At 34.7% G+C, this 20,379-nt stretch overlaps 2 protein-coding genes, 1 non-coding gene and 2 pseudogenes across 5 annotated transcripts; 1 reads left to right on the top strand and 4 right to left on the bottom strand.

Annotated features, from left to right (window-relative positions):
- Positions 1–20: 20 nt before the first annotated feature.
- On the top strand, positions 21–2,773 carry LOC106380986 (annotated as a pseudogene).
- A 76-nt stretch (positions 2,774–2,849) lies between these two features.
- LOC106380987 (ninja-family protein AFP2) lies at positions 2,850–4,380 on the bottom strand. 2 transcript variants are annotated; one of them, XM_013820845.3, is made up of 3 exons: positions 4,133–4,380; positions 3,496–4,026; positions 2,850–3,402 (listed from the first exon to the last, which is right to left on the bottom strand). In XM_013820845.3, exons 2-3 carry the CDS (start codon positions 4,010–4,012, stop codon positions 3,041–3,043), a joined length of 879 nt encoding a protein of 292 aa, XP_013676299.1. In that variant the 5' UTR covers positions 4,013–4,026; positions 4,133–4,380; the 3' UTR covers positions 2,850–3,040. The 2 variants fall into 2 exon arrangements, with proteins under 2 accessions (XP_013676299.1, XP_048614001.1); XM_048758044.1 differs by having other exon boundaries at positions 3,496–4,303.
- A 2,746-nt stretch (positions 4,381–7,126) lies between these two features.
- Positions 7,127–9,526, bottom strand: LOC106380988 (nuclear transport factor 2). Of its 2 annotated transcripts, none has more exons than XM_013820847.3 (8): positions 9,371–9,526; positions 8,860–9,045; positions 8,369–8,785; positions 8,165–8,300; positions 7,970–8,091; positions 7,821–7,886; positions 7,678–7,738; positions 7,127–7,598 (listed from the first exon to the last, which is right to left on the bottom strand). In XM_013820847.3, exons 2-8 carry the CDS (start codon positions 9,037–9,039, stop codon positions 7,363–7,365), a joined length of 1,218 nt encoding a protein of 405 aa, XP_013676301.1. In that variant the 5' UTR covers positions 9,040–9,045; positions 9,371–9,526; the 3' UTR covers positions 7,127–7,362. The 2 variants fall into 2 exon arrangements, with proteins under 2 accessions (XP_013676301.1, XP_013676302.1); XM_013820848.3 differs by having other exon boundaries at positions 8,881–9,045.
- A 100-nt stretch (positions 9,527–9,626) lies between these two features.
- TRNAT-CGU lies at positions 9,627–9,698 on the bottom strand. Its single transcript has one exon. It is a non-coding gene; the product is annotated as a tRNA-Thr (tRNA).
- Positions 9,699–17,131: 7,433 nt separating this feature from the next.
- Positions 17,132–19,786, bottom strand: LOC125587032 (annotated as a pseudogene).
- Positions 19,787–20,379: the final 593 nt, after the last annotated feature.

Below are 20,379 nucleotides of genomic sequence, written 5' to 3'. Positions count from 1 at the left end.
TTTAAATATTCTTTTTCTTCATTAACATTTAAATACTCATATCAACTCTTCGCTTACTCTTCTTTGATGAGGGAATCTCAAGACTGGTCATTTCTAAACGACTCCTCAGGTTGCTCCAAACTTGTAAATCTTTCATCCACTTTTGAATTTTGATGATTGTGGATTTAATAACAAGTATTCAACTTCTGCTCACATGTTGTTTGTTTCAGGCTCTTCTTTCTCTTAAAAAAAATAAGTCATGAGGGAGCAACAATATTTTGTAATCCTGGTGATTGTTGTAGGAGCTTTTCAAGAAGTGAATTGTCATATAGAAAAACCTTTATCAGGAATTGCTATCCATAAAACGACGTTCCATCTCAATGAAAAAGCTCATGTCAATGCATCTCCAGCCGTTCTTGGATCTAATGTAATAATAGCCATTCTCTCTTCATCATGTCAAATATATTATTTGATAAAAATTGCCAAACTTCATTGAATTTTTTATTTGGCAGGGTCAACATAGTGAACATGTGTTGGTGGAATTTAGTTCTCCATACCCATCAGATGATGACTGGATTGGAGTGTTTTCAGCTGCAGATTTCATGTAGGTTATTATTAAACACATTCTTTCCCAACAAGAATTAGTTTTGAGGTTGAAATAATAACTTGTGTTTTTTCTTACAGGTCTTCTTCTTGTCCAGGAGATAACAAGAAAAGTGTGAACCGACCTCGAGTGTGTTCAGTTCCTATCAAGGTTTTTTCTCATAACATGATTCACCATTGTGACTGCTAGCTTCTCTACTATACAACAAGTCTTTTAGCTCATTACTACTCTTCTTCTTCTCTTTTTACAGTTCCAATATGCAAACATTAGTAATCCAAGATACAACAGTACTGGAGGCGGTTCTATGAAGCTTCAACTGATCAACCAGAGATCAGATTTTTCCTTCGCTCTCTTTTCTGGCGGTTTGTTGAATGTATTACTCATTCACCTATAACATTCTCTAGCTTTACTACAGGTTTTCTAGCTAAAACCTTTTCTTGGTTTTGATTTTTCCCCTTAGCCAAAGCTTGTGGCAATCTCAAACAAAGTAGCCTTTGAGAACCCAAACGCACCAGTTTACCCTCGCTTGGCGCTAGGCAAAGAATGGAACGAAGTAAGATCCTGTAAACCCCCTCTTCACTTGAAATGAGTTTTCTCAAACGTCTCTCATTTTAACAGATGACAGTGACATGGACTAGTGGTTATGGACCCCATGTAGCAGAACCTGTAGTCGAGTGGGGAATTAAAGGAGGAAAAAGTAAACTCTCACACGCTAGGACACTGACCTACGGGCCTAACGACTTGTGTGGTCCTCCTGCAAGGACTATTGGATGGCGTGATCCTGGATACATACACACATCTTTCCTCAAAGAGTTGTGGCCGAGCTCCAAGTATACATACAAAGTTGGGCATAGATTGTCCAATGCTGGTGCATTCATATGGAGTAAAGAGTATCACTTCAAATCTTCTCCATTTCCAGGCCAAGACTCACTCCAACATGTTGTGATCTTTGGTGACATGGGAAAGGTTTGGTCTAAAAATCATATCATATTTTTGTTTTTTCTTTAATCTGTTGTAGTCTCAAAGACTGTATTCATTATAGGCCGAGGTTGATGGGTCAAACGACTACAGCAGTACCCAACGCCCTTCTTTAAACACCACTAGGCAACTCATTAAAGATCTAAACAAGACAGATGCTGTTTTCCACATTGGAGATATCTGTTATGCAAGTGGATATCTTTCCCAGTGGGACCAATTCACAGCTCAGATTGAGCCCATTGCTTCCACTGTTCCATACATGATTGCAAGGTTTTTTTTTTGCCTTTCTTTTTTCTTGTTTTGATATATATTTTTCTTGTTTACCTGAGTGTCTGAAAGTTAACTATGTGCAGCGGGAACCATGAGCGCGACTGGCCCCACTCGGGATCGTTTTACCATGGTGTAGATTCTGGAGGAGAATGTGGTGTACCAGCTGAGACAATGTTCTATGTTCCTAATCAAAACAGAGATAAGTTATGGTACTCTAGTGACTACGGAATGTTTAGGTTCTGCGTGGCTGACACGGAGCAGGACTGGAGTAAAGGAACAGATCAATACAAGTTCATTGAGCACTGCTTAGCATCAGTGGACAGAAAAAAACAGCCGTGGCTTATATTCTTGGCTCACCGCGTGCTCGGTTATTCCTCTACATCATTCTATGCGGAAACAGGCTATTTCGCTGAACGATTGGGGAGAGTTCATCTTGAAAAGCTCTGGAAGAAGTACAAAGTGGACATTGCAGTCTATGGCCATGCACATAACTACGAGAGAACATGCCCGGTTTATCAGGTAAATTAAATATAATGTCTTAGCTCAACTAAAAAAAAGTATTCTGAAATTTCTAATGATTGGATCGTTCTAATGCTTTCTTTTTAATGCTGTGTGTAGAGTTTATGCACGAATTATGAGAAAGTAACTACAAGAGTCCAATGGATGGGACAATCCACGTAGTTGCTGGAGGTGGAGGAGCTCATCTTGCTGAATTCTCCAGGCAGCAACCGAATTGGAGTCTGTTCAGAGATTACGACCATGGATACGTTAAACTTACAGCGATTGATCACTCTAGTCTTTTGTTCGAATACAAGAAGAGCAGCGACGGACGAGTCCATGATTCATTTAAGATATCAAGAGGTTACAGAGATGATTCGGCTTGTGGTGTTGATAGTTGCCCTGCAACAACACATGCTACATAAAAAAAGAAGATCTTTCCGCGGTCAAACTAGTCACTGTTCCATTGTTAAACTCTTCGTAGTGATAACACGTCAATCATAGTTACTATACTATAGTATTCAAGCAAGAATCATAAATATCATTTGATGATTCTTTGATGTATTACACCTAAAAATACAAGAGAATCTTGATATTCAACAAGATTGAGATTTGGCATTTCATTCTTAAAGCCAAACATGCAGAAGATATCCAAAAGATATTTTTATAAAAACAACGACACGTTCTAGTTTTTTTACCAGAGTCTTCTAGTCAAAACGTTGAAGGAGAAGTGTTGACAACGATATGCCGAAGGGGACGATCAACATCTCCACCGCCACCGTGTTTAACAAACTCTGCTGGTGTCAAGAAACTGCCATGGCAAATGCACATGATCCGAACTTCCTCTCCCACTTTCCCGTACTTGTATAGAATGCCGTCGACACGTCTTCCGTTTGGACCGTCTCCTTTAGTGAACACACACGGCATGTCAAACAAACCTGTAGACGTAGGAACCCTCCCTTTGCCTTTCCCATCATCCTCTCCTTTCTCCGTTCCGTGGATTTCGCTGTTATTAGATGAACATCTTCTCATGATCTTTGGACTCATGTCCTCACCACAACTATTTGATGAACCTACAAGACCACCAACATAACCTTTGTCAATTTCTATGATAGCACTATTCTATATAGTCTATAAGACTAAAACAATGTTGCTAACATACATACCTTGTTGATGATTCTTGTTGTCAAGCTCGGACAAGCTAGAAGAGCTACCTCCTCCTACTCTTCCACCATCGGAATCAACGCAAGAAACCAAATGTCTCTCAAACGACGACGTTTGCTCGTCTCCAGCTCTGAAACTCTGTTTCTCGCATCTCCTCACCGACTGCATCTCTTTCCTTTTCCTCCACCCCTCCTCTATCTCCGCCGGCAACGACGTCGTTCTCGCTAAACCCACCGCGTAACTATTCTCCGGCTCGGCCACAAACGGCGCAGCGCCCAAAACAGAAGAAGATCGTTTAAGCTTCCTCGGAGTCTTGTCTACTCCGAATCGACCTCCTAAAGAGAGACCGAGATTCAGCTCAACCGCTGTCTCGTCTTCTTCGCAGTCCGATGTTTCACCGCCGTTTTCAGACGGATCTGTCGGGTGTTTATTTATGTCCAGAGAAAGGTTTGTCGTTAACGTCATGTCTCTGTTGTTGTTCCATGCCCTTTGTTGTTGTCTACTTGCTTCTTCCCCCATTGATTACTAAACAACTGATGATGATGAAAGACAAAAAGAATCATACTTGAACATATTATAGAACCAATTCATACGGATCAAAGTTAGTTTTATGGAACGAGAAAACTCGTCGGGGTTTACCAGAGAAGGTAAGGTGGTGGTGAAGAAGACGAGAGATGCTTAAACTGAAGTTGACCTGAAGGAGAAAACGCTTTTTTTTTAGATAATTAAGAGATTAAAAAAATGAAAAGAGAGATGGAGGAAGAAGAGAAAGAGAGAGAGAGAGACAGAAGAGCCTCTTGAGTGCGAAGAGGCAAGTGGCCGGCGAGAGAGCTGCCTGAACGACACGTGGCCGGTTGATTACATCGGCGTTGCATAATGCTGCTTGAGGAAACGTGTCGTAAAGCGGCTGAGTTAATCACAGATACGACACGTGTCTCCCAAGTAAAAAGATGCGTTTACTCTTTTGTTCAAAAAAAAAACATAAAATCGAATTCTGATTAATCTAAGCGACTCGACAACGTCACTCACGTGGCTCGGACCGTGGAACCCACTAGGGAAGCAAGTTGCTTGTGGAAAAAGTGAAGGAAGGAGAATATAACACTTCATTTTGTAAAAGAAAAAAGTTATTATTTCCTTTAATTATTACTACATAAAGGCAAATTCAAATAAATTAAAAGACTAACATATCATAAAGTATTAAGGTAACGTTTTTTGGTATTATCAACATAACAAGCTGAAATTTTAGTGAGAAAAGTGTAAGTTAATTGATTGAGTGAAAGTTAGGTTGGAGAATGGAATCTATAAATTGAAAAGAAGATTTTTAGAATCTTTGGTGGGTCATTTTGTTTAGTCAAGTGGGGGACCCCAAAATACCACGTGTCATTCACCTGTTGGTTTTTATTACGAGGAAACTATAATAATAGAGCAGTGAAGATTGAAGAAGACCCTCCCTCCCTATCCACTTTCCCATCTCCAAGAAGCCCATAAGGTATAAGGGCTTGCCCATGTTGCCTTTTCTACTGGCACATGCATCAAACCAAGCTCACAAGGAATTTTCTGGTTGGGATATTTTTGTTTGTTAACCGGTCCAAATAAAAAAGCTTACCAGATCATACTCATCAATAATTTGTGAAGCGATTTTTCGCAACAAAACTTTAGAAACCGATGATATCTTAATGAATTCGTATATATAATAATATTAGATTTTTAAACAATTAGATAATTTTACATTGTGTTGTTATATGAAAATAATATTTTCTATTAAAAATTTAAGATATTAAAAATTTTATAATTAATTTTTAATTAAGAAAAAACATTTGTATAAAGCTATTTTCTAAAATATTTTTAATATGGGAGCATATATAATTTAATTAAGAACTTTATTATATATAAATAATTTGATGTTTGATTTAAACTTTTTAAGAACATAAAATGCTAGTTTTTTAATTAATAAAACATAAACTAATAAATACTTGGAGAAAATTATGTGCATATGTGTGGACAGATGAGTATTTGTAAAAAAAATTATGCTTGTATATTAAAAAAAAAAAATTAAGTGCGGACAAAATATCTGGTATTAAAAAAATTATCAAAATCTCAAATGAAAGGAGTGTCAACAAAACTTCTAATCTCTACCTCTCTTCTCTTCCTATAAAAACTTTCAGATTCTCAATTTCAGATGAATAAAGCAACAACAACAACAGGCATGTTCCTTTGCTGACCCAGGTGATTCATCTGGGTGAAGATGCAAATTGATGTTCGTTTAGTGCATTATAATGTTACATCCAGATGGATCACCCAGCTGAATTTTTAAAACTCATCTCAAATTCTCACCCAAATGAAGGTGAGTCTTGACGATGCATCTGGATGCAGATGCATCTAGTTCAGTCCAAAATGATAAATGACAAAAATGACCTTTTTAAAATCAAAATATTATTTTCAAACCGTAAATTCTATTTTTTTGCATATACATTTTTCCGTTATAACCAAAAAATACATTTTCTCGCAAAAACAGAAAAACACATTTTCCCGCCAAAACCGCAAGATGCATTTTTCCGCAAAAAATATAAAACACACATTTTCATTAAAACACATTTTTCGGCTAAACCAGTAAAACCACACTTTTCGACCAAAACCCAAAAAAACGCATATTCCCGCCAAAACTCCAAAAGCATTTTCCGGCCAAAACCGCAAAAAAAACATTTTTCCGCCAAAACCGAAAGCAACGCATTTTCTCGTCAAAACAAAAAAAAAACATTTTCTCGCCAAAACCGGAAAACACAATTTTCCCGCCAAAACCAGAAAACAGAATTTTCCCGCCAAAACTGGAAAACTGAATTTTCCCGCCAAAACCAGAAAACAGAATTTTTCCACCAAAACCGAAAAAACGCATTTTCCCGCCAAAACCGAAAAAACACAATTTTCCTGCTAAAACCGAAAACACATTTTTTCCGCCAAACCGGAAAACAAAATTTTCCCGCCAAAACTAGAAAATGTAATTTTCCCGCCAGAACCAGAAAACATAATTTTCCCGCCAAAACCGGAAAAATGTATTTTTTCCACCAAAACCGGAAAAACGTATTTCCCGCTAAAATTGGAAAACATATTTTCCCGTTAAAACCGGAAAAACGCATTTTCCCGCCAAAACCGGAAAAACGCATTTTCCCGCCAAAACCGGAAAATTTTATTTTTCCGCCAAAACCGGAAAAAATGTATTTTCCCGCCAAAACCGGAAAAATATATTTTACCGCCAAAACCGGAAAATGAAATTTTCCCGCCAAAACCAGAAAACGCATTTTCCGGCCTAAAGCTTATTTTTCCGCCAAAACCGGAAAACGCATTTTCCCGCCAAAATCGGAAAACGCATTTTCCCGCCAAAACCGGAAAAGCGCATTTCCCGCCAAATCGCGAAAAATAACTTTTCCCGCAAAAATCGTGAAAAAAACTTTTCCCGTCAAAAACACTTTTCTCGCCAAAACTTCAAAACATACTGTTTCCGTCCAAACCGCAAAAACGTATTTTTCCGCCAAACCCATAAAAATGCACTTTTTTCGCGAAAAACACATATTTCCTCAAAAACCAAAAAAATATTTTCGGCCAAAACCGTAAAAATGCTATTTTTCCGCCGAAACGTAAAAAAATATATTTTAGTCATTTTATTAACAAATCCACCTGGATGCAGATGGAAGTTACAAAATGAAAAGCAAACGAACATAGTTGCATTCAGATGATTCATCTGGATGCATGGACGAAATGAAGAAACGAACAACACCCAAATGGAACATCTAGATAAGACATCTAGGTGGACCATCTGGATGCATCTTCCAGATGTACAAACGAACAGGGCCAACATAGTTTTAAAACTCTCTTTAGCCTCTGGCTCGGCTAGATTTCACCAAACCATTCTGATAAGCCCTGCTGCCATCACCATTATTATTGGCCTCAGCATTGCGTGATTCTCCTCTTCTCTCATATCCATTTCCTCCATGGCCTCGTCCTCCTCCGTTGAAACCGTTGCCCCTAGGCCTGAACCCGTCGTTTCTGTAACCGTTCTCGCTCCTATAACCTCCGTTTCTCGTTGAAGATCTGCCATTCTCGTTGTTGCCTGCAGAAGATTCAAGTCATAAAGCTGGAAACAATACTCAAAAAAGAACTAAACTTTGTTTTGTTTAACTAATACTAACCTCGTTTCTCTTCTATGGAAACTCTTCTGTTTCCGATTCTAATGGCTGACTCCTTGTGAGCCTAGAGTTGTGTGATGCAACACATCAGAAGAAAGCATTCCAGTTTACAATCAAAAGTTGAATTCATAGATGTTTAAACATACCTGGAGGACCAGTTTCACAGCTTCAGCAGACTCGAATGTCACAAACCCGAAGCAGTTTCGCTTCAGCTGATTAAAAAAAAAGATCAAAACCTTTTTGAGTTTCTAGACGAAATGTCCTTTTTCATAAAAAAAAAAAAAAAAAAACTCACTCTGTAACTTCTAACTTGGATAGCATCATTCTTAATGGCACCAAACCCTTTGAATGTTTCGTTGAGCTGCTCGGGTGTCGCATCCATAGGCAAGTTCGCAACAAATATAGAACCACCCTCAGCTGTTACAATACAAGCAACTAATAGGGGTAGGCTTTACACAAGAAGCTTTAACAACGAATGTTAAAACAAAACCTGATTGGTTGTCGATTTGGGAAACAGGCGCAGGAGCTTTGGACTCAAGAGCAGCGCTCAGCTTTTTAACAGGCTTAGGCTTTGCAGTAGAAGCTTTGACATTGAAGGCAGCACCAACTTTAGCTGGGGACTGGACCTAAGTGCAACTCTTTTAGATTAGATAAGCTCAGATTGAGCAATAGAACACAGCGAAGGAGGACTCACAATTACTGCAAATGATTTCTTGGGAGCATCCACACCGTTGCAGATAATATCGTTCACAACTTTTTCCTCTTCTGTTATGGGATGTCCATTTGACATAGTTATGCTGATAATAGTGTCTGTTGTTGTTTGGACTGCTTGAGGAGTCACCTCCTCCTCAACCTCCTTCTTGTTAGCTTCTGGTTCAACAAAAAGCTCATCAGAGACATACCTAAACACATCGTTGAGCACAAAGTAGCTTCCTTTCTGCGGCACGAGGAAGAAAGACTGAGAAAATCTCATCCTCTCCCCATCATTCACGGTGAGCAAGCCCGTGACCAAAGTAACAACTCCACTCATGTAAGAAGCTTGGGAGTCAGCAGTCAAAATCTGAATCTTTGAGTTCTCGTAATCAAAGGACATGATCTGCTCATTAATAGCCTACAAAACAGAAGCTCCCTAATATCAAAAAAGCTGCTTCCAAAAATGAACATCATCTGTAACTGTATCTTTACTTTTAAGGAGTTGACAGAGACCATCTCTCCATCAGAACCAGGCCTCCCTAAAACACTGTCCTCGAGATAGAACCGATGCACTTGTGAGGGTGATTCGTACAAGTGGGTGTAGTATTTCTTAACAAACGCATTCCCAACAATGTGTGGATCCGCCAATGGAGCATTTGATTCGAGTGCCATCTCTCTCTACATAATCCAATGGTTTCAGAAACAAAAGAATAAAAAACAAAGAGGTTTTGGACGAAACTCAAAAACTAAAAAAAGAGGTGTCTTTGTGTGATTCAATACAAAATCAAAATCTATACATTGTCTCGCATTCCAATCTATACGAAATAATCAAATCTCAGGAAGAGTTGATTGAGTACTTGCGATGAATCTTTAAACTGAATTATTGAAATGAGTCCCAAAATAAATAAATAAATGTTTGTGATGAAACAAGTGTTTGGTATATTAAGTAGAACATGTATTAGGATGAACAGATAAGAAAGAAAAAAGAGAAGCAAAATAATACCTTGGAAGATGAGAAGAGAAGAAGAAATCTTAGATCAGAGTGAAGAGAAGATAGACAGAGACGAGCGATGAGTATAATATTATTTTATGTGTGTGGCTTTTTCTTCTCTAGGGTTTTTACTTAGTTGGAAAAGAATTGGGATTCTCGTAGTTGCTGTAGTGGCTTTTCTACAGATTTTCACAGTAAAATTATTGGCTAAGAATTCAAATGTTATTTATTCATAACTAAGCAAAATGAATAGAAAAATATTAATAAAAGCCCCCGGCGAGGATCGAACTCGCGGCCTTTCGCTTACGAAGCGAACGCAATACCACTATGCTACGGAGGCTTATGACAAGCTCACAGTTTTAAAATTTAATGTTCTTTAATGAAATTTTAAAAGTTACGTGTTTGTTTTATCGCTGATTTAAGTCTTGAATTCAAATACCAATGTGCATGGAAAGAACTTTTAAACTTGCAGTGATCACTTCGATATGGATTTTATGTGCTAGTAAGAATGTCTCTGCTATAAATTATCGGCTCAATACAGATTTAGCTGATGGGCTAGAGTTCGTAAAGCCCATGAATCTAACTCCCACAACGGCATTCTATCCATTGAGCCATCGCATCATTATTTTTCTGTTTTTGATCAAACCAAACTTCCATTAAACTTAAACGAGTTTAAACTCCACTAAAAGAGTATAGAACAAGACCATCGAAAGCCAAACAGTCAAATAAACTGAACGATAGAGAGATAACATGACGATACAATTTACAAAAGACACCATAAGAAAGTGCATAACGACAATTTCATAGACTCTTTGAAAAACTGCATGTAGTGTAACCAGGTCCGGCTCACATATATTATAGGCCTAGTGCTGAGTAGTTTTTCTTTGTTAAAGCTTTACCTTTATTTTTTTCTTAAATTAGGGACCTAAATATTTATGATTTTAAGAAATTAAGGTCTAATCACTGAAGAAAAATCAAAGCAAAATAAAAGTCCATGTGCAAAAGCAATCAGAGCACACGCTTTCACCCGGCTCTGAGTGTAATCCAAAGAGTCACAAACTCCGCAACAATGGGAAAGAAACGCATTAACCGGGAGAAAAATCTTTTTCAATACCAGTAATGCTTGTTCATCCAGTTCACTCCAAACGTGAGGAAATATTGGAAAAAGAAACTGCTTCAGACGAGAAGTACATGAGAGATAAATACTCGTCCTAACCGGATTCACCAGGAAGAGCCATCGCATCACGGATCATCATCCACTTCGACAACATACATAGTTGTTGTTTTTTTAAATTGATAAAGGATATTTACGGATATAGTTACATATCAAAGGATATTTAATATTTTCATTAAGAACCCATTTGGATTATTACGAATTAACGGTACTACCTCTCTTTTATTTTAATTGTCGTTTTAGCGTTGTACATACAGATTAAGAAAATATTTAATTTTGTATATTTACTAAATAAAAACATCATTACTAATACACTTAACCACATTTCAACATTCGAAAAATAGAATTGAATATAAATCAATAAATTTTATATTAAAATTATAAAACATAATTTATTTTGAAACGGAAATTTTACTCTGTAACATCAACTAAACTGAAACGGATGGAGTATTATAGAAGTGACATAGAAAATCATTTTCTAAAAAGAACAAAAACTATAATTTCACCATACCCGCTAAAATATCATCAAAACAATTTATTTTTAAACTGCTAATTTCACATTGTAACTGCTATTTCACATTGTATTATTAATTTTTTTTATAATCTTATATTCATGTCCTAGTGTTATTTATTACCCACTATTATATATGCATCATACTATTATTTATTGCTTTATTAGTCTCAAATCCCCTATATATTAATTGAAGAACATTTGAAAAGATGTAACCTAAATTTTGTATTAATTAAAATAGGCTCCAATGCATAGGTGGCACTCAATTAGGTAGTCAATTACATTCAATTGAAAAATAAATAGGTCCACATTCGATTTTTATATGTTGTTAGATACATAAGTTGGTCAAACTATATGATATAATGATATGATATGCTATTTTCTTTCCTTAAATCAAACCTACGGAATTACCATAAATGACTAATATATATATGATAATTATTGATTTTAATAATAAAGATTTGATAACAATTTATATTTCCTCCATCATTTTTTGTTTAATTTTATATTATTAAAATAAATTAAACAATCAAATTAGCTATAAAAGTAAAATTTAGATTTTTTCGTATATGTTATATTTTGAATTTTTAAAAACGACAATAAATGGCTAAAACTATTAAAATTATTATGTTAAAAATTAATGATCAATGGTTTAACATTTTTATTATAAGAAGATACACATGATTTTAAAACCATATGAGTAAAAAATATCATTTAATAATAAAATATATATATATATATATTAAACACTATATACCATAGGATTACATAAATATTTTAATATTAAAAGTTTCAATGAATTTTCAAGAACAATTATAAATTATAAATTATAAACTTATTAAAGATTTCAGATTGAAAATTTTGTTATCGATGATTTAGATATATTTTGTTATAAAATGATATGAATGATCATAGAACCGTATGATTATAAATTCTTATTTAATAAATAACTATATAAAATATACTATTCTTAGAAAAATAGGTTGGTACATCTTAACTTATATTACACTTTTTATTAAACTAAATATCGAATTGATAAATAACGTACCAAAAAATGTTTTGCACTTTCCTTAAATAAAAGCTACGAAATTACCTAATATGATTAACATATATGTGAAAATTAATTATTATGAATAATAAATATTTGATAACAATTTTTGTATCTTAGTTCTTTTTAAAAAAATTATATTATTAAAAGATATTAAAAATCATATTAAATATATAATAAAAAACATTTATATTTTTTTATATGTTATATTTTGAATTTTTCAAAACATCTATAAATTATTAGAAATTTGAAGATCACCACTCTTAAAATTTTGTGATCAATAGATTATTTTTTTGTCATAATAAGTTACAAATGATCATAAAATTGTATTAATATGAACTTTTATTTAATATTATAAGAAGATACACATGATTTTAAAACCATATGAGTAAAAAATATCATTTAATAATAAAACATATATATATATATATATTAAACTATATACCATAAGATTACATAAATATTTTAATATTAAAACTTTCAATGAATTTTCAAAAACATTTATAAATTATAAACTTATTAAAGATTTCACATTGAAAATTTTGTTATCGATGATTTAAATATTCAGTTATAAAACGATATAAATGATCATAGAAGTGTATGATTATAAATTCTCATTTAATAAATGACTATATAAAATATACTATTCTTAAAAAAATAAGTTGGTCCATCTTAACTTACATTATATTTTTTATTAAACTAACTATCGAATATTCGAATTGATAAATAATCTACCAAATATTGTTTTTGCACTTTTCTTAATTAGAAGCTACGAAATTACCTAATATGATTAACGTATATATGAAAATTAATTATTATGAATAATAAATATTTGATAACAATTTTGGTATCTTAGTTCTTTTTTTAATTTTATATTATTAAAAGATATTAAGAAAATCACATTAAATATATAATAAAAACATTTATATTTTTTCTTATATGTTATATTTTGAATTTTTCAAAACGTCTATATATTATTAGAAATTTGAAGATTCTCATTCTGAAAATTTTGTTATCAATAGATTATTTTTTTTGTTATAATAAGTTACAAATGATCATAAAATATAACGCATATGAATTTTTATTTAATAAATATTCAAACTAAATAATATATATATATATATATATATATACTAATGATTTAAAGCAACAAGATTGGCTGATCAATTTAGTTGTCCAGTTGAAATCTTTCAAAAGTGTGTGAAAGACTAAAGTCAAAGTAAATATGGATTTAGAATAGTAGTTATATTTTACTAACCAAAATACCGAAAAAATACTGAACCGAATCGAAACCAACCCGATATCTGGATTGAACACCCCTAATCCAAATGAAGCCAAACTATTTTTTTCATTCTCCAAAATATAATAAAAATAATAACTTAATTCCGCGCAAGACGCGGATCTTATTCTAGTCTAATTATATAAAGAGTTATTCTTGGGTTCACCCCCTAGGGTGAACCTTTAGGTTCACCAACCAATAGAAAATTATCATTTTAAATCTAGTATCTTTTAATTAAGGAAACCAAATAACTTACAAATTATATTATTTTTTCAAAATAAAATTTAAAAATAAATAAAAATAATATATAAAAAACGAATTCAAAAAAAAAATGTTGTCAACAAAACACTAAACCCTAAACTCTAATACTAAACCCTAAACTCAAATCCCAAACCCTAAATCCTTGGGTAAACCCTAAATCCTTGGATAAACCCCTAAACCCTTGGAAAAATACTAAACATGTTGTCAATAAAGCACTAAACCCTAAACTCTAATCCTAAACCCTAAACCCTTGGGAAAACCTTAAACCCTTGGGTAAACCCTAAACCCTTGGGTAAACCCTAAACCCTTGGAAAAACACTAAACATTTGGATAAATTCTAAATTATAAATCTTAAACACTAAACTCTAAATCTTAAAAATAAATATTTTTTTTTAATAATATTTTTTTAGAACTATTGTTATTTTTATTTATTTAATTTTTTATTTTTATTTTAAAAGCATAATATAATTTGGGAAGTTATTTTGTTTCTTTAATTAAAAGATACTAGATCTAAAATGACAACTTTCTATTGGTTGGTGAACCTTTAGGTTCACCCTAGGGAGTGAACCCAAGAAAAAGTCTTATATAAAAGAGTGTTTTACTCCCTCCTAAGCTGTCTACATAGGATTCCAGCTAGGAGACTCACTTCATACAATCGCGCCACGTGTCCACACGCTTCACTCCGCATCGTTTCATTTAAACGAATTTGTCTTGGGCTTTATTTTGTAATCGGGAAGAATTCGTGATGGGCTTTGTTATTGTCACATTGTGTTATGGTTTTGAGATGTTGATTACGCTAACCCTAATACGGATTCACAAAAAAAAAAAGCGAAATCCTTCTTCTTCTTCGATGCGGCGGTGATGCGGGGACTCTCTCTCTCTCTCTCTCTCTCTCTCTCTCTCCGAGTTTTGATATCGATTTGTTTTTGTCTTGGTAAAGAAAGTTGGAGGAGGCAGAGAAGCTTGATGGAGGAGGACGGAGAAGAAGCTTCACGGGGTGGAGGAAGCTGGACGAACAGACGACGGAAGAGGCAGGATGAAAAGGCGGAGGTTTAGTTTTGTATTTTTTTGTGGAGAGTTCAACAAGAAAACGGCGGCCTCTAGATTAGGTTTAGTTTTGTATTTTTTTTTTAATTTTGTTTAATGGTGTAAACCAATTTGAAATTACAAACCGGTTCAAATATTTTGTAAACCTGTTTTAACATTTACATTCTATGTTTATCAATATTTATTTGTACATTTCAATTTCGTAATGTAATACCACAATTTCGTAATGTACGTCTATTTTTCAACTGTCATTATGCTCAATGTGTCTGGAGGTCTTCTGGTATATCAAATTTGATCATCAATAGTAGAACATCAACACTGGAAGAGAAAGTAGCTGTTTGTCAACAAATTTCTTCATCATCAAGGTTAACTCATTTCCAAGATCTACCTTTGTGGATTTTATGGCGGCTTTGGAAAAGCAGCAATATATTGATATTTCAACAGAGAGGTCAAAGTTGGATCTCTACATTACATTATGCTCGGTTGGATGCTCAAGAATGGAGGGATGCTGGAAATTCTCATGAAGCTCCAAATTCACATACAACTTCATTACAGGTTCGAAGAAGACATAGATGGCAGAAACCACAAAGTGATTGGTTAAAGTGTAATGTTGATGGTTCTTTTATTGATGAGAACTCTACAAGTAAAGCCGGTTGGGTCATTCGTGATGATAAAGGTTCGTATAAAGGATCAGTACAAGCTAAAGGTATGAAGGTTAGTTCACCATTGGAGAGTGAACTGCAAGCAATCTTAATGTCAATGCAATTCTGTTGGAGTAGAGGCTATCGAAGAGTTATAATAGAAGGGGATTGTCAAAAAGCTGTTAATTTACTCAACAACAAGCAGCGACATTTTGGATTATATAATTGGATAAGGGAGATTAAATGGTGGGAATCACGATTTGAAGATATTTCTTATCAGTGGGTTGAACTTGAAGCAAACCAAGTTGCAGACAAATTGGCAAAACATGGAGATTCGGAATATAATAGTTTCCAATTTCATTTTTTTGTACCATCGTTTCTTTCAAATCTTCTCCATGAAGATTATGTAAACTCTAATCATTTCTAATAAAATAATGACGTTAAAAAAAAAAAAAAAAAAAAAAGTTTTTGAAGAGTGTTTTGGTCCTCAGTTAGATCCCTTTTCCCACTTAAATTTTGTGGGCGTGATCTATAAGGAGACATTCCTTTGATGGTTTCTGTTTTGTAATGAAAGATCATAGATATTATTTCTTTCTAGAAGATTAGAGAGATTTTTTGCTCAATTAAACCTTTAACCAAGTTTCTTTTTTCCCTCTTTAATTATACTAGGGGCTGTCCCGCCCTACGGGCGGGTAAATTTACAACAAAATTAATTTATATGAAACATATTTTAATTTTATAAAATATTTGAAAATACTTTAAATTTAATATATAAATATTTATTTTCTAAGATCATATTATATATTTATTTTGTTAACATTTGAACTTTTTTTTCTAATTTTGTTGGGCCTGTTAGTCCAATGAATAAGAAAATGACAGTGAATATTTTGTGGTCTAACTTGCCGCCTTTTTGTAGAGCTGTAAAATGGGTGGGTTCTCCAATGAACGTCTATGTCCAAATATATTTGGACTTCCATTAATTATACTCATATTTTTAGATAGATTTTAAATTGTCAAAATTGAGAAACTAATTAATTTATAGGTGTTTGTGGATTTGATAAATATAGACATAGACGGCCCAATTAAAAAAAAATTCTAGGGTTTCCAAAATTTAAGGGAAAATTGGAAAATTTCATTTCATCGTGTAAGAGAGTTTATGCGACTCCTTTGGCAATTTCAACGATTGAAACTGATTTTTTCCGCCAAAATCGCAAAATTGAGTTTTTCTGTCAAAACCGTAAAATCGAGTTTTTCCGCCAAAACCGGAAAATCGTGTTTGCTACCAAAACCGAAAAATCGAGTTTTCCCGCCAAAACCGGAAAATCAAGTTTTCCTTGGAAGATTGGAAAATCGAGTTTTTCTGCAAAAACCGCAAAATCGAGTTTGTCCGTCAAAACCAAATTTTTCCAGCAAAACCGCAAAATCGTTTTTTCTGCCGAAACGCAAAATCGAGTTTTCCGCCAAAACTGTAAAATTTGTAGGCTTATAGATTAAAATTTAAAATTTTCTTATATGGTCTATTATGGACTCCATGGCAGTCCATGTTCATGGATGTTAGTGGATCTGGTCCTTAATGGACATGGTTTCTAATAAACATGATCATTCTTTGTTCACAAAAAATAAATGGAGAAGAGCTAATAGACATGGATAAGAGCTAATGGACGTAGACTAATCTAATTTACCGCTCTACCTTTTCGTAGCTCTAAATTGTCTGATAATGATAATTTACTTACTGGAGGATCTATCTTTTCGGTAAAATTCTTAGTACAATATATATTATGGAACGTGTGGGTCTACCAGATATCATAGTGATTAAAGCCGGAAACTTGTGTGTATTCATTTTCAAATAAATGTGAGAATGTTCTCAGTTTCGCTAGCTAGTTATAAATCATAAGTTCCCGCATGATGATGTTGTGTTAACGCATCATGCGTTTCTTTGTTAACATGTTTTAAAGGATGGAGTAAACAACACGATGAAACTTGAACCCTCAGATTCGCCATGTAGTCCTTGTGAAACTGAGGATGGTACTCCAGTATCTCCCTGTAATAAGTTCTCTACTGTCTTCCTTTATCAACCTTCTTCTTTCAAATTCAAACTCCATCTTCGAGGTTGGCTGACACGATAATTTTCATTCAACCTTAGAGAGACCCTTAAAGTAAGGATCAGCAAAAGCCTATCAGGAAATAAAAAGGAAGATAGCCAATTTAAGCAGCAGAGAGATACACGCAAGAAGCAATAGGAAGGAGGATGAAAGAGACCTCTGCAGCAGTGGGTCTATCCTTTGGATCAAAAGCCAACAGCCACTGCAAAAGTCTGACTGCTGAAGGATCTGCTTTGGAGAATTTTTGAGAGAAAGGTGACTGGATCTTTCTTCCTCATTTCACTCAAGTATTTTCTAGCGTTATCATTTCTAACCTGTAACAGAGAGTATAGATGTTTTAGACATACAGCTGAAAATAAACAGTTAAAGCTGAGAAAAGTTAATCATACTCCAGAGATGGTCTCTGATTTGAGTGTGCCAAGAAGATCAGTAATCAACTCCAACTGATGAGCAACGCTTTTCCCCGGGAACAATGGCTTCCATGTTAGCACCTCTGCAAAGATGCAGCCAATGCTCCAAATATCTATAGCTGGAGTGTACTGCAAAAGTCTGACTGCTGAAGGATCTGCTTTGGAGAATTTTTGAGAGAAAGGTGACTGGATCTTTCTTCCTCATTTCACTCAAGTATTTTCTAGCGTTATCATTTCTAACCTGTAACAGAGAGTATAGATGTTTTAGACATACAGCTGAAAATAAACAGTTAAAGCTGAGAAAAGTTAATCATACTCCAGAGATGGTCTCTGATTTGAGTGTGCCAAGAAGATCAGTAATCAACTCCAACTGATGAGCAACGCTTTTCCCCGGGAACAATGGCTTCCATGTTAGCACCTCTGCAAAGATGCAGCCAATGCTCCAAATATCTATAGCTGGAGTGTACTGCAAAAATAAAGATAGTAACTCTAAATTGACTAATGCCAAAATTAGTTTTGAAAAAGTTCAGAAAATATGAAGTGTTTATTTTGCAGGAGAAGGTTACCTGATTCACAGGTTTTTTAACTTCCGGGAGAGTTCAATGTCATCCCTGAACAATAACTATTTTCAATACTCTTTACAACTCCAATACTATTAACAGAATTTTTCTACACTGAACATATCCATTACACAAGATAAGTATATAGGCGAATCTAGTACCATAGAAAGAATGATCCACAGAGCTCAGGCGCTCTGTACCATCTCGTTGCAACATAATCCTGCCATGAAGCAAAAGGGAAAAACTCAAAACACAGAACAGGAGAAAGCTACAAACACACAAAGTGTCACAAACCGTCCAAAAGACTGTGGTGGGAGTATCATCGAACGCTACTCTAGCCAATCCAAAGTCACAAACTTTCAACTTGCAGTTCGCATTTGCCAGTATATTCTTTGGCTTAAGATCACGATGATACACATTAGCTGCACCCCAAACAAACCAAAATTTAATTACAAACCATATATTTAAAAAACAAAACATGTCTGACAAAAGAATTGAACTTCTTATGCATGAACTTCAAGGTACGAAGCATCTGATACAGAAAAAACTGATGATGCTCTTTGGTCAAATCATCATTAGCTTTGATAACCTGATGAAGATCAGACTCCATGAGGTCGGACACGATGTAGATGTCTCTGAACTCTCTCTTGGGAGGCGGGAGCATGATGCTTTTGATCTCCACTATATCCAGATGCCTCAGGAGCCTAAGAAGCTTCACCTCGCGGAGCATACGGAGCGTGTCGGACATGTGTTCGAAGATGTTGTTGATCTTCTGGATGGCGAATTTCTCTCCCGTGTGCGTGTCTACGGCTGCGCACACGACTCCGTAGCTTCCTTTGCCGATAACTTTGAGGATCCTTTATCGGTTGGAGTCGCCGATAATCAAATTAGGACAAAATGAGACAGGGAGAGTGAGAGAGAGAGGGAAGAGAGAGAGAGATAGAGAGAGAGAGAGAGAGTAACCTTCTTCACTTGGTTTTGTTGCATCTTCTACAAAGTAATCGACTTTAATCTTGCCCTAATTGATTCTAATCGATACGAACAAAACCAGAAACTCTCTTATATCAGTGTAGTCAACAGGACACATCCCATATTCGAACTTTCCCATCAATTGATCCGCTTAATAAGTAATTATCATCCACAGGGTTAAATGCCACACAAGTCACTGCGTAAAAAGGTGTGAGTGAGTACACATCATAGAAAGAATGAAAATCATCATTGACAGAAGAAAGAACTCACCAAAATTGTTATGAGAGAAAGCTGCGAGACTTATCATGAAAGAGGAGTTTCGTTTGTGGAGAAGTTGATCGATCAGAGCTCTCTACGCTTTGAATCGGAGAAGACGAAGAGGCAGAGGTGTAGATCCTCGAGACCTCCGTCTGCTTTAGGTTTCATCGCGATCTACGTGTTATTTAGGCCATTCTCTTTTTTTTTTTGTTAGGTTTGTCGACATAACACAATAGACCGAGGCCCAAGCCTAAAACAGACGAAGCCCAGACAAATAAAATTAAGCAACGGAGGCCCAAATGTAACATATTAGAGTCAAGCCTATCTCATGTGGCAAAAAGAAATGTTCTGATTGAAGGATTATTTTTAGTGACGTGGCAGCACAGATTTTCAGCATATGCTGCTTTTAGTAGTGTTAGATTAGTGAATGATTATTATTATTATTTAAGCTTTACAGATTCATTAATTTGCTTTGTATGTGATCTTCTCAATCAACAAAGACAAGTTTTTGAGTGGCATGTGTAAATAAATTCGGTAGCAATGAAGGATGGTCCAATAATTTAGACAATGTGTCTAAGAATATTAGATTATTAGCGGGATCCCATTATTAGCTGTATCCATCAAAACTCACACCCCCTCAAGCAAATTTGCTTTGCGTACAAAAAAATCAGCCAATGACGTGTTTGAGTTGTATGGCTGATTTTAAGTTCGATTATTTTAAAAAACTATAAAAAAATTACGGATTCTTATTAACTTTACAA

This window comes from Brassica napus, chromosome C5, assembly GCF_020379485.1.
Source record: "Brassica napus cultivar Da-Ae chromosome C5, Da-Ae, whole genome shotgun sequence".
Taxonomy (NCBI): domain Eukaryota; kingdom Viridiplantae; phylum Streptophyta; class Magnoliopsida; order Brassicales; family Brassicaceae; genus Brassica; species Brassica napus.
Note: the sequence above shows the minus strand (reverse complement) of the source record. Positions and strands in the feature narration are given on the sequence as shown.